General features: G+C 33.8%; 1 protein-coding gene across 1 annotated transcript; it reads right to left on the bottom strand.

Moving 5' to 3' along the window:
- Positions 1–682: 682 nt before the first annotated feature.
- On the bottom strand, positions 683–5486 carry LOC108457162 (probable pectate lyase 1). The gene is made up of 7 exons (XM_017756054.2): positions 5115–5486; positions 4630–4683; positions 4010–4093; positions 2064–2706; positions 1861–1964; positions 1614–1752; positions 683–1519 (listed from the first exon to the last, which is right to left on the bottom strand). The coding sequence occupies exons 1-7, from the start codon at positions 5210–5212 to the stop codon at positions 1298–1300; spliced, it is 1344 nt and encodes a 447-aa protein (XP_017611543.1). The 5' UTR covers positions 5213–5486; the 3' UTR covers positions 683–1297.
- Between the last annotated feature and the right edge of the window lie 9283 nt (positions 5487–14769).

Genomic DNA, 14769 nt, shown 5'->3' on the forward strand with positions numbered 1-14769 from the left:
AAGTGACAGAAGTAACATGAGCAAGTTGGGGGAATAGAAAGAGAATGGTGTTGTATGGTCCCATCCATCAATTTGCAAAACAATTTATCTCATCCCACATGGTTCAAGCAGACCACTGCATTTGTTGTCTCCATCATCTTCCACGTGACCCTCCTTATTCACATTGAATCTCATTCTCAATAGTCGGACTTGGGCTTTTTTTTGCCACCACTACTCTTTCAATCACTCCTTTTCAGTTTCTATCAATGTTCTTTATGCTTCTTTTTTTTTTTCTTTTCTATGTTCCTCCCCTGTATTTGTATTTCTTTAAATGCACCTTTACTCACATGGTTTTTGTTTTCTTTACAAATATGGATAAAATAAACTAGTGGGGGGCAGGAACAAGATGTTAACGAGAAGGGTGGTTGAAGCCTTATTGAAATGATTTATTATCTGTTTAATGCAATCGGTTGCACCATGGCTTTGTATCATTTGGTAAAAAGGTTAAGAGAATTAAAGTCATGATATTAACTAATTAATGGCTTTTAGGTCATGTGGGGGATGCTTGTCTGTCGGTGCCCATATGAAATAAAAATCACTAATGCATTTGCTTTGGGGAGAGCATGTTGATATCCAAGACAATTACTGAACCAAAAAGTGAAAGAAAAAGTGAAAGGGTAATGTAAAAGAAACATCAATGCTATTTGACTATAATGCATCATCATATTTCATCATCTGTAACAAAGTCTTTCAATAACTTGGAAGTTTGACATTCAGACACTTTTGGTTGTAATCTAGACACAATTTTTTTAAAAGAAAAAAAATCACAAAATCATTCGAACCTATAAAGACCCAAAGGACCAAAGAGCATGTGGAGACCAAATGATGGTTTTAAAGAGGGAAACTGAACAATGACCCAGTAAAATACTTCATAAGGTGGGGAAAAAGGGGACAACGCTTCCGCACCTGCTCCTAACACATATATTTCCTTTTGGTTTGGGTTACTTGAGTTGAAGCTGAAGCAGGCCGAGGTTGAGAAAATAAAACAAATTGACAAACAGGATGAGTGAGCTGGCAGGACAAGACAAATATAATGACAATGTGTAAATTTGTACACGTCGTCAAAATATGTGATGAAGCAGGTAGATGGGGTGGAAAACAAACAGGGGATATATAGTATAAATGGATATTTGATTGGGGTAGGCAGTGCTTTAATTTTTTTTTTTTTAAGAATCATGGAAAGAGGGGGGTAATCAAACAGATTGTAAAAAGGCTGATTTTCAGCCAATTTAATTGATTGGGGAAAAGATGGATAATACTAGCATTGCTTGCCTCTGCGGCAAGGAAGAGCACCAGCATTGGAAGTCATGGCTCCAACCATGGAAGAGGACTTGGCTCCCAAGCTTGAGGCCCTGGCATAGCTGGCTGAGGCTCCAGCTCCAGATGGTGTGAAGTAGGCACCGTTCAGTAACAAGTCTCCTTCGGACCTCCAATTCCAGCTCTTCCACTGCCCTTCAGCTGTATCTACTCTCTTGGTAACCTGTTCAAGTTCAATCAATATCATTAAATGATCAAGGATTGTGAATATCAATCAATTGAAAACTGAACGAATGAGAGACCGAGATAAATCATACCTCCTTTGCAAATGGGTTGGTTGGAGCTGCATATCTGTTACCCTGGCTGTTGATGGTGGGGTTTGCACTTCCACCTATAGCATACATTTCCCAGTGAGTGTAGTCATTGTTCACCACATGGAAATATCCATGCCTACACCTGCATTAATCATAATCCAATCCAATTCTCAGATTACATTTCATTTTTTGATTTCCGCTGATAACAAAAGGCCTTTATTGTGAAAGGTTTAATTAATTGATGCACTACCTTGGCATTCTCTGGATAAGTCCCTCTCCGAAATGGTTGTAGGCAATGGTCACTTGCATTTGCTTGTCCCTTGTGTAGGAGTCACTGTGCCCTAGCAACATCACCTACATTTAATCACAGATCCAGAACAGTTAGCTTTACCATTAAGAAGAATGCTTTGCATAGAACTCTAGCTACAAAGAGAAATATGCAGCAAATTTTACCTCATTGTGGTGGGTCATGTGGTTGTTGGAGATGGTAATGGCAGTTGAGCCCATGACAGCATCAACAAGACCATCAGCACAATTAGAGAGAGAATTGTGATCAACCCAAATGTGGCTTGAACCGAAGATGGAGATTGCATCGCCATCAGCCATTGTCCTCCACCCAAAGTGAGACGGTGAGCTTCTCACCATAGCATTGCCAGTAGGCTTACAGTCATGAATATGAAGACCATGGATGATCACATTGGTAACATACTGGATGGTGATACATGCCCCATTAGCAATATGGACATTCACCCCGCGACCATCAATGGTCTTAAAACTGTTCATAATCAGCTCCTGCTTCAACCGAATAACCATGTCCCTCTTGAACACAATCCAAAGAGGCTCGTCCTGGATCACAGCATGACGCAACGTACCAGGTTTGGGGTTAACAGGGTCATCATCATTAGGGTCAGTGACAACATAGAAACGTCCATCACGCCCACCAATTGCATTCCTTCCAAAACCAATGCCACAATCAGCAAGTCTCTTCCGGTTCTTCTGCCAGTTTGGGTCACAACGCCAGCAATCATCAATGGGGTTTCCTGTTCCGCATGTGAAGAACCCCAACTTCCTTCTTTCAGTCACATTGCGAATGTTCCTGCCATCATATCAAATGTGCATGCATGCATTTAGACGTTATTATCAAATGTTACTATTAACGGCAACATGCAATAAAATCACAACTTATCATAATCTAGGAATTCGCAGCTGTAAAATATTATTGTCGGTGGGGGTAAATTAAACCCCACTTTCCATATCAGCTCCTACAGTCCCAAGGGCCATAAATCAGATCCCAATATGGAAAAGGTAGTGCACAAACAGACAAAGGGTGTAGTATAAATTTTGTCACTCATCGAGGACAATAAGGTCATTCCAAATTAACGGGTATGGATATGTTTCAGCTATTGTCCTTTCACAACAAACAGGTAAAAGCTGTTATTTCCAAAAGAAAAGAAATTGCACTTAAAAGAGGCAAAAAAAAAAAAAACTACAAAGAATCTATAATTTTACGAAGTTAGACACACAAGAATATCCTTTACCCAGATTTTGTTTTTCTCCAAACTTATAACATAAATCAAAGAAAAAAAGAAAATGGCTTCCACTGTTTCCATTCTTAAGACTATTACAAGCATTTAGACTTTTACATTTATAATATAATGATTAAAAAGAATTAGGAAGACAAACTGAAGATAGTAAATTGAAAATGGGTAAAATAAAAGTAGGTTGTTAATCATGATTTATGGGAGAAGTATGAAAGATGGAATTTGCTTGAATAGACAAACAAACGTGCATCTACAGTAATGTGATGTAACGAAACTTTAACTATAATAAAATAAGTGATTAAAACTACCCAAAAAATAAAAGTTGTAAATTTGGACAATTTAATTGAATAAGCATGTGAAAATATTGGACCCTCAAAGTACGTGTAAACAAATTGAAGAATTGGATTGGTTACAGAATGAGAGCGACAAAAAGACAGTAAAAAAATGAAAGGGGTAAAACAAAAGCATGAAAAAAAAAGGTCATGATCAAAGTAAGAATGTAACAGATTTTGATTGATGATATGAAAATCCTCATATCACTCGCTAATAAAAAAATTACTAATACTTAATATATTTTTATTTTAATAACTAATAACTTAAAAAATGGGTTCCCTTGATAGAAAACAAACGAGGGTAAATGCTACAAATCTACAACTGCTACCATAATAAATTTGTGTCTTCTTTCAATTGTGAACTATTTACTCTCCTACCTACCAAAAATATAAGAAAAAAATAAAAAACCCAAATCACCTTCCCTACAATTTACTTTTAATCGAAAGAAATATTACTTTCTTATTTACTTCAAATTTTATATAAATAAAAGTAATGTAAAAAAAAGAATAAAAAAGAAAGACTCACATGTCAATGATGGATTCCACCTCGGCTGCTACAGCCTCTGGGTCAGGAACGGCATGCTCGTTAAGTGGCTCGACCTCCTCTGACCTGAAAATCAGCCATATAAAACTCATAAATAAAAATAATGTAATTGTTATTAATGTTTCCATTGATGAAAAGACACGTGTCGGTTCCTAAATGCGAGTACAACAGTAGATATAAAAACAACAGCAAGTACACACTGCTCAAAGGGAACTGTCCGCCAAAACTCCCAAAACCGTTAAAGGATGGGTGGAAAAGGAAACCGCGAGGGAACCGTCTGCGAGGATTATTGAAATGACCAAAATGCACTTTGGCATTTCGTTTTTTTTTTTTTTTTCTTGTAAGAGGAGGGTAATTCTGGTTATCTGACCAAAGTAAGGAAGAATGTAGCGTGGAATAAACGGTTAAGATCCGAGGATCTGGATCTAAGCAGCTGGGATATTAATTTTATTGTTAGAATGGATAAAAGGAAAACCGCTCCTATTATCCAACGGTTCAAACGGGAAACGCAAACGAAAAGGACAAAACTAACGGCTGAGATCATCAGTTTTTTTTAACAGAAATGCAAAGGCTAGTGTTTTGAGCTCTGCAGTGCATTTTACCTAGCTGCCATTGTTGAGTTCTTTGAGCTCTGCACCTTCTCTGTTTCCACATTGCTGTAAAAGTGACAAAAGAAAAATTAAAAAAAACAGTTAAATAGATAAAATGCATAACAAATGAAGGAAAAAGAGGTTTTATATATTTTCTGCAGTGAAGAGACATTTTCAGTTTACATTAAAAAAGGATAGTGAGATCTCATTTTTATACATGTTAAGGTGTGTAAATGTGAATAATGGAGACGTTAAAAACAAAAATCCAGTTCCATTTTAGCGATTGAGATTGATTTTCCAAGTGTAGATTTCAAGATCTAGCCACTGGAAAATTTCACTTAATTTGAACTATTAATATTTCATTAAAACAGGAAAAAGGAGGAAAACAATATTTTTGTTCTGGGACTCTGTTTTTACCAAAATGAAAAAAAAAGGAAGCTTCAGAATTCAAGTTGAAGAGAGAAAAAGAGAGAGAGTGAATGTCTTTAGAGAGAAACCTGGAAACGTTGCCTGTCCGTACAGTAGCCATTGCGGCAACAAGAAGCAAAAACAGAAGAGCTAAAGAAGCGAAAGCCCAGTTGTTTGAAACCGCCATTGTAACTTTCTCAGCTTCTTCTGTACTCAAAAACTTTCTCTCTACCCAAACAGGCAATTCAAAACAGGAAAAGAAAATAAACAGGAAAAAGCTGAGAAAAGAAAAAGTAGTAGAAGAAGAAGCACGGAGAGTCTCTGGGTACAAGCTCCAAGGAAACGGTTTTTTATAGAGCCACGAGCAAAACGAAAAAAAGAAGAAACGACGTCGTCATTTACCCGTAATTACAAAACGAGAGCGTTTTCACTTTTCAGGCTAGGTTTTGCTTTAACCAATGAACCTAGTTACCTAACCGTCACTAACTGTCTCTCGTTCCCCTTCCAAGATCCCTTTCTTTAAGTCACGTGCTGTTTAACCGCGGTTAAACAAAAAGTTCAATTTCACTATTTTAACCGTGGTGAAAATGCCACATCAGATCATATTACAGTGGCCGTACGGAGGGAAAGGAAGGGAGCAGAATATCACGGTTTCCTGCTGATTTTCCGGTTCTGAATATTAGTTTATTTTTCATAAAATAATAAATAAAAACGAAATTTATTATATTTTTAATAGTGAAAAATTTTAATTGGGATATTGGTGGAATTGAATTACGTGTTGCGCCAATCACGGCCTTTGAAAACAGAGGAAAATGGAGTCCATTACAAGATTGAAAGTAAAACGCGGTACGAAATTGGGAAATCAATTCCCTCCCCACCCCCCACCCCCCGCCCTCTTTTTTTTTTTTGTTTTCGGATTCTCAAATTCACATGGCTGTTGTTAGATACAATAATGAAATTAATGACCTTGTTTGGTTAGCGTTGAAATAGTATCCCACAAAAAATATATCAATGTAACTGAAAATTAGTATATTTAAAAATTGGATTCATCAGTTTAATGTTAATGTGAAAATTCTAAATATATCCAAATAAAAGGAAAAATGAGCGAATTTTTCATAGAGGTAACAATAGAAGTGTAATTCAACTATTTATTTATTTTTATGGTCAAGCTTGATTAATTTTATTTATCAATTTTCATGTTTAAGTTTGGTTTGATAACTAAACTCAAGTTTAATAATATAATTTAATAATATAAAAAAGTAAATATATATTAAGAATGAAAAGTTTGATAAGGCTTTCAAACCATTTGACTCGGGTGTACTAAGCTCAAATTTAGCTCGTTAATTATTGAATCAAGTTCAAATTTTTCTAGTTGAACTTGAGTAATTTGCGAACACAAATGTCTCGTTTACACCTTAAAAATATTTTTCCCGAAAATGTTTTAGATTCTCAATTTGATAATATGTTGGATTTGTTTCATTCTAATGATTGTTATTCTAGTATATACTATTTATGATTATATTTCAATTATGATTCTGCTCGTAAAAACTTTCATATTTAGGGATAACAATAAAAGTCAAGTGAGGTTAGGTATTGCAAATATTTTGTGTCGAGCCCTCACCCCTTTTTGTTTTCATGGACGTAGATACATTCATAGCATGTATGTGTGAGTACTAATATTCTAATTGTACAGTCATTTATAATCGATTCCATATTTTCGAAATGTGAAAAATAAAATAAAATAAAATAAAATAAAATAAATAAAATAAAGAACACACAAATTTTACGTGGAAACCCTTTTGGGAAAAAACCACGGGCAGAGGAGAAGAAAAATCACTATGTCGAAAATTTTGAATCAAATACAAGAGGAATAGACTATGTCTATTTATAGGCTTGCAAAGCCATATTCTAGTAGGATTGAAACACCTTATCCTAATCAATATAAAATAGATGGAGTTTAATAAGGTTTAAAAACCTTATTCTAAAATAAAATAAAAGAAGTCTAGTTCTATATGGATTTTACTTTTATTTTATTTTCCATCGTATTTTATTTAAATAAGAATTTGGGTCACTTAATTCTAACAATCTCCACCTTGACACAAATTCTCAATGAACAAGTTCTTCATCGCGAACTTTCAATAAACAAGTTCTCCACATCTTCCATAAAACCCCTTAAGGGTTTAACTTCAACAATGAACACCAACCAAGTCTAAGCAATGCTCAAACTTGGTTATAGGAAGTGACTTAGTCATCATATCTGCAGGATTTTCATGAGTACTAATTTTGCTCACAACAATATCACCACGAGTAATAATATCACGAACAAAATGATACTGAATATCAATGTGTTTTGTTCTCTCATGAAACATTTGATCTTTTGTAAGAAAGATGGCACTCTGACTGTCACAAAATACTGTGCTGATTTGAAGGTTTTCATTGAGTTCACTAATTAGTCCTTTCAACCAAATAGCTTCTTTACAAGCCTCAGTAATCGCCATGTACTCGACCAGTTGGTAGACAAAGCGATCGTAGTTTGTAAAGTGGCTTTCAACTAATTGCACAACCTCCGATTGTAAAGACGTAACTCGTGAGAGATCTTCTTCTATCAAGGTCTCCAGCAAAATCAGCATCAACATACCCTATAACTCCATCTTTAGTTCTTCCAAACTGTAAGCAAACATCAGTAGTGCCTCGTAAGTATCTTAAAATCCACTAAATTGCTTTCCAATGTTCTTTACCGGGATTTACCATATATCTGCTAACTGCACTGACTGCATATGATAAATCTGGACGTGAACAAACCATAGCATACATGAGAGATCCCACTGCACTAGAGTATGGAACATGTGACATGTACTCAATCTCATCATCTGATTGAGGAGACAAGGCCGATGAAAGTCTGAAATGGGCTACTAAAGGAGTACTAACAGGCTTAACACTCTGCATATTGAACCTGCAAAGAACTTTCTTAATGTACCCCTTCTGACTTAGGTACAATTTACTTGCTTTTCTATCTCTGAGAATCTCCATACCAAGTATCTTCTTTGCTGGTCCTAAATCTTTCATCTCAAATTCTTCACTTAGTTGGGCTTTAACCTTTCTTATCTCTCCTTTATCTTTTGCTGCTATCAACATGTCATCAACGTAAAGAAGTAGATACACAAAAGAACCATCACTGTTTTTCTTAAGGTAAACACAACTGTCTAAACTACTTCTTTTGAAATCATGAGAAGTCATAAGGAATCAAACCTCTTGTACCACTTGTCTTGGTGATTGTTTCAAACCGTAAAGGGACTTTCTCGAGAAGCAAACATAGTCCTCTTTTTCGAGACTATAAAACCCTTTGGTTGTTGCATGTAAATATCTTCCTCAAGTTCTCCATGCGAAATGCGCTTTTACATCTAACCGCTCAAGCTCCAAATCATGCATGGCCACAATACCAAGCAAAGCTCGAATCGAACTATGCTTAACAACTGGAGAGAACACATCTGTGAAGTCCACTTCTAAAATTTGACTGTAACCCTTTGCAACAAGCCTTGCTTTATATCTGGGTTCTTCAACTCTTAGAGTCCCTTCTTTCTTTTTAAACACCCATTTACAAAGAACAACCTTTTTACCTTTAGGAAGTTTCACAAGGTCCCATGTTCTATTTTTGTGGAGTGATTCCATCTCTTTTTGCATAGCAAACATCCACTTTTCTGAGTCTTCACAGCTAACCGCCTCAGAATAATTAGATGGCTCTTGATTCGCATCTATATCTTCAGCCACATTTAAAGTATAAGCAACTAGATCAACCTTGGCATACTTCTTTGGAAGTTTAATTTCTCTTCTAGTTCTGTTTTTAGCGATAGAGTATTGTGGTGAAGAAGCAACTCTATTCTCAATTTTTGTTCTGGCTTTAGGAGTTGACTCTGTATTAATCTGATGCTCCACCTGCTTTTGATTTTCTTTATTGGAAGAGTCTTTAAGAGATAAGTTAGGTAGCATAGCAGTTTCATTAAAAACAACATCTCTGCTAATCACAACTTTTCTATTTTCAGGACACCATAACTTATACCCTTTTACACCAGCTTTATAACCAAGAAAAATGCATTTAATAGATCTCGGTTCCAATTTTCCATTATCAACATAAGCATACGCAGGACACTCAAAAATCTTTAAATCAGAATAATTAGTAGGATTACCAGACCATACCTCTTGTGGAGTCTTTTTCTCAATGGCAACGGATGGAGATCGGTTGATCAAAAAACATGCAGCAGAGGCCGCTTCTGCCCAAAATGCCTTCGGTAAGTTGGCATTTGACAACATACATCGAACTTTCTCCATGATTGTTCTGTTCATTCGTTTTGCAACGCCGTTTTGTTGTGGAGTATGACGAACTGTCAAGTGTCTCATGATCCCTTCTGACTTGTACAATCTATTAAACTCATCAGAACAAAACTCTAAGCCATTGTCTGTGCGGAGGTATTTTATCTGTTTTCCCTTCTGTTTTTCAATCATAATTTTCCAAGACTTAAATGCGGAAAACACATCGCTTTTCTGCTTCAGGAAAAACGCCCAAGCTTTTCTGGAAAAATCATTAATAAAGGTTAGCATATAATTAGCTCCACCTCTCAAAGGCACTCTGGATAGCCCCCACAGATCAGAATGAATATACTCCAACGTTCCCTTCGTGTTATGGATTCCTCTAGTGAATCGAACTCTCTTTGCTTCCCAAAACACAAGCTCACGAAATTCGGTTTGCAAATTCCTTGCCCATTAAGAAGTCCTCTTTGCTTAATTACGCCATGCCATTCTCACTCATATGCCCTAGGCGCATATGCCAAAGTTTAGTAATATCATCATCGACAAGGAAGAGGAAGCGATAGTGCATCACCAAGAATGATAGAACCTCAGAAACATATAACTTGGAAATCTTTCTCTGCCCTTTCATCACAACAAGGGACCCTTTGGAAATCTTTAAAACCCCACTTTCAGTTGTGTATCTGTACCCTTTTGAATCAAGAGGACTCAACGAAATTAAATTTCTTTTCAATTATGGAACATGCTGCACGTCACTAAGTGTTCTGACAACTCCATCAAACATCTTAACTTTAATTGTTCCAACACCTGCGATTTTACACGAAACATTATTTCCCATCAAAACAACACCTTCAGATACTGTTTCGTAAGTTGTAAACCAATCCCAATTGGGACTCATGTGGAAGGTGCAGCCTGAATCAAGTATCCACTCCTCGCTTACTTTAGAATCATTGACAGAAGTGACTAGAAGTTCACCATCGCTGTAGTCTTCTACAACATCAGCTTCACTGGAATTTTCTGGTTGTTTTCCCTTTTAATTCACAACCTCCCTTTTAATCTTATTTTGTAGCTTATAGCACTCAGATTTAATGTGCCCTTTCTTCTTGCAGAAGTTACAAGTTTTACCTCTGTTTGAAGACTTCGATCTACCCTTAGATTTACCACGAGGATTCCGTTCCTGTGTCCTACCACGATCATCATCAGCATTCCGATCTTGTTTCCCACGAATAATGAGACCCTCTCCTTGAGAGTCGGGTTTAACCACAAGATGCTTCATCTTATCATACGAGGTTAAAGAATCATAAACCTAATCAACTGTGAGAGACTCGCGGCTATATAAAATTGTGTCTCTAAAGGTTGAATAAGACGGGGGCAACGAACAAAGTAGAATCAACCCTAGATCTTCCTTATCATACTGAACCTCCATGGCCTCCAAGTTTGAGAGAATTTCTTTAAACACTGTTAAGTGTTCGTGTACAGACGCACTTTCCTCCAAACGATGAGCATAAAGATGCTACTTCATATGCAACTTGCTTGTTAGAGTTTTTGACATACATATTTGTTCTAGCCTCTTCCATAATGCAGCGGCAGTTTTCTCTTTCATCATATCCTGCAAAATTTCGTTGGACAAATGCAGATGTAATTGTGTTAATGCCTTTCGATCCTTACGCTTCTTCTCTTCATCTGTTAATGTCGAAGGCATCTTATCTATCCCTAGTAGGGCATCCTCCAGATCCATCTGTGCAAGAACTGCTTGCATCTTAATTTGCCACAATGCAAATCTGGTGTTGCGATCCAATAGCGGAATTTCATACTTTAAAGACGCCATTACCGTGGTCGAGATGAATAACCCGGAAGCTCTGATACCAATTTGTGAAAAATAAAATAAAATAAAATAAATAAAATAAAGAACACACAAATTTTACGTGGAAACCCTTTTGGGAAAAAACCACGGGCAGAGGAGAAGAAAAATCACTATGTCGAAAATTTTGAATCAAATACAAGAGGAATAGACTATGTCTATTTATAGGCTTGCAAAGCCATATTCTAGTAGGATTGAAACACCTTATCCTAATCAATATAAAATAGATGGAGTTTAATAAGGTTTAAAAACCTTATTCTAAAATAAAATAAAAGAAGTCTAGTTCTATATGGATTTTACTTTTATTTTATTTTCCATCGTATTTTATTTAAATAAGAATTTGGGTCACTTAATTCTAACACGAAATTTATCTTTATTGGCCATAAAAAAGTAATTAAATTCTTTGAGGCCAAACAAATTATGGATCGGAATAGGAACGTCTAGCTATAATTATATTAATATGTGATTACATTTTAAGTTGCCATGCAAAATGGGGAAATAAAAAGATTTATCGATGATGCCAAGAACTTGCATCATTCCAGGAAAGGAAATTACTCGCAGCAGCGAAACTGCTAAAAGAATATTATTTATATAAAACATATAATTTTAATTTTAATTAAATTTGATGTCATGAATAGAAAATAAATAATAAAATCAAAACATGAAATAAATAACATGATTTTAAATAAACCTTTTTGACAAACTATTTTAACTCAATCTTTGGGGTTCTTTTTCTATATATCTCTCTTATTTCTAATTATTTCACTTTATTATATAAATAATTGGTCAAATTTTTCTATTAATCCCTTAAGTTGTAGGTTTAGTCATATTTTAATTTGGATGAATTTTAGTCTTTATATTTTTCAAAATTCAAAATTACAATCTTAACTTGCACGGTTGTCGTTAAACCTATTTGGTTAAATTCTGTTATTAATATCATATTATGTGTAAAGTTTTAAATTTAGTCTATATTATCCAATTTAGTCATTCTCAATCCTTGTACTCTCTCTTTTTTTTTTTAATTTCGATTTTGATGCAAATGACAACCGTTAAAATCATTATTCAACTTTTTTTGAGCAGTGTGTGATTTCTTCACGTGAATTTCTGCTACAACTGAAATACCTGAATTTCCAACCATATATGTATATGCGCAATAATTCGCAAATGTTAATTACAAATTAATTATTATTTTTCAAGTAGCAAATCTAGGTTTAGTTTTGGTCAGACTTAAACAATAGTCAAGTGGATTGGACCAACTGATTTTGATTATATGTTACTTAATCGGTGTTTAGGGATACAGATTAATATAATTAATTATAAACAAACAAAATAAAACGACTTAATAAGTACAAATTTCATTAAATTAAACAATTTTAATGTATGTTATGCAAATGAGTACATTATATTAAGGATCCGAAACCAAAATTAATTAAATGAAAACCAAAGCTTGCAAACATTCCGTGAACTTTATTATATTTTCTAAATAAATAAAAAATCATGTCATATTTTCAATTACCATAATAAACCTCTATCCACCGAAATAACAATAATAAAGTTCTATATTTAGAAAAAATCAACTATTTTATTTTTAATAATGTGCAACTTTAGTGGCGGAAATATTTTTTTAAGGGACCAGAATTAAATTGTATATTTTTATGATAATAAAAATGTAATTTTACCATTTTGATAATCTATATCTTTATAATTTTTAAAGGATTAAATCAAATTTTTATCATTTTTTGGGGGCAAAAGTGTAATTTTACAATTATTAATTTAAAATTTTGTAAATGATAAAAGAGTCTAAATGGAAAAGTTTTAATTTTAGGGGGCCCCAAGGCCCCTGCCGGTCCCTCTAGCTTCACCATTGTGCATCTTGTTCCATAGACTATCTGATAGGCATATTAATACTCAAGATCAAATATTGACAGGTAGCTTTGTTTATCTACATACTAATGGGGCAATGAATGTGATTACGAGGTTGACCTCTGCTGGCGGTGTGGTACAAGACTAGTCCGAGGAGTGGATTGTTGGATTTAACCATGATTTAGGTGATTGTTCAATTTTTGACGCTGAATTATGGGGCATATGGGATGTTTTACTTTTGTTACAAAAAAGAGTACATGATAGAGCTTTGATTCATACAGATTGCTTAGAAGTGGTTAAAGCTATCCAAGAAAGTTACTCCGTGTCCTCAAATTTGGCTTTGCTTCGGCAAATTCAACAGATGTCCTCAAATTTGGCTTTGCTTCGGCAAATTCAACAGATGCTGCAAAGCAGAAATCATTGGGTGGTAAGGCATGTTATAGCCAAAATGTCTTTTATTGGGAAGGAGGATATGCAGATGGTGGAATATGTGCTTAGGGAGTTAATTGACACTCTTAAGTAAGACGGGGCTTCATATGTTTTTGTTCACTTTAATTTGATATAATATTATTATGTTATTATAAAAAAAATTAATTTTGACAATAAAAATAAGTTATAATTTATAATCATATAATACATTCAACAATCCAAAAATTGAGTCAAATAGGTAATCCAATCTCGTGAATGTTCCAAAATCCAGCCAAATTATGCATTCTGGTCAAAATGAAAAAAATATTTTCGTAAGATTGAATTCTGGGTATGTGTTATTTGTAGCAAAATCTTATTTCAAAATTCATAGTATTAATAATCTGCTACCAAATTTATAATAAATGGGGAAAAAAGTCATAAAGAAATAGCAACTTATATGGACTTATCCAACACAATCAATTTATTAAATTATCAGTGAGAATCATTTCAATTTTTAGAAAATGAATAAAGAAAACTTGCATAATAATTTATTTAGCCCTTCAATTTTATAAAAAAATCATTTTAGTCATTCATTTAAATTTTAGTCTCTTTTAATCCTTAAACTTGTCCTATTTGTCAAATCACCCCAAAATAGATAGAAAAATTAGTGTTTGTTCATTTTGCTGACGTGGCATAGCATAACAACAATTATTTTTCTTAAATTTAAGAATTCAAAAATTATTAGAATTATTAAAATGTATAAAAATTAAAAAATTACAAATTAATTAATTGCTAATATAGCATATATGTGGATTGCCACAGTTCTATCTAATTTAGGTGATTTGATTAAATAATGCATTTTTAAGACTAAAAGAATTAAAAAATTAAATAGAGAATTAAAATGATTTTTTTTATAAAAATAGAGTACCAAATAAATCATTAGAAAATTGAGAACAAAATTTGCTGGATTAAGAATTTAAGGATTAATCCAGTTAAGTCATACAATTACTACAATTACTTTTTAATGGTCGCATTGAATAAATTTTATATTCGAATTTTAGCATTGTACTTTTTAAACAATTAACTCTTAAGATTGTTTCATATTTTATATAATTTTAAACTAATTTGATATTAAAAGTTGTCATAATAATGCAATTATAAATATTAAATACTATATAGTATATGGTTATGTATCATCATTGCATTATTTTACATACAGATAAACATAACAAATATAGAAATATATGATAATTATATATATTTATATTAATTCAGTTGAAAATTTATTAAATTATCCTTATATTATTAAA

Source organism: Gossypium arboreum, chromosome 9, assembly GCF_025698485.1.
Source record: "Gossypium arboreum isolate Shixiya-1 chromosome 9, ASM2569848v2, whole genome shotgun sequence".
Lineage (NCBI taxonomy): Eukaryota > Viridiplantae > Streptophyta > Magnoliopsida > Malvales > Malvaceae > Gossypium > Gossypium arboreum.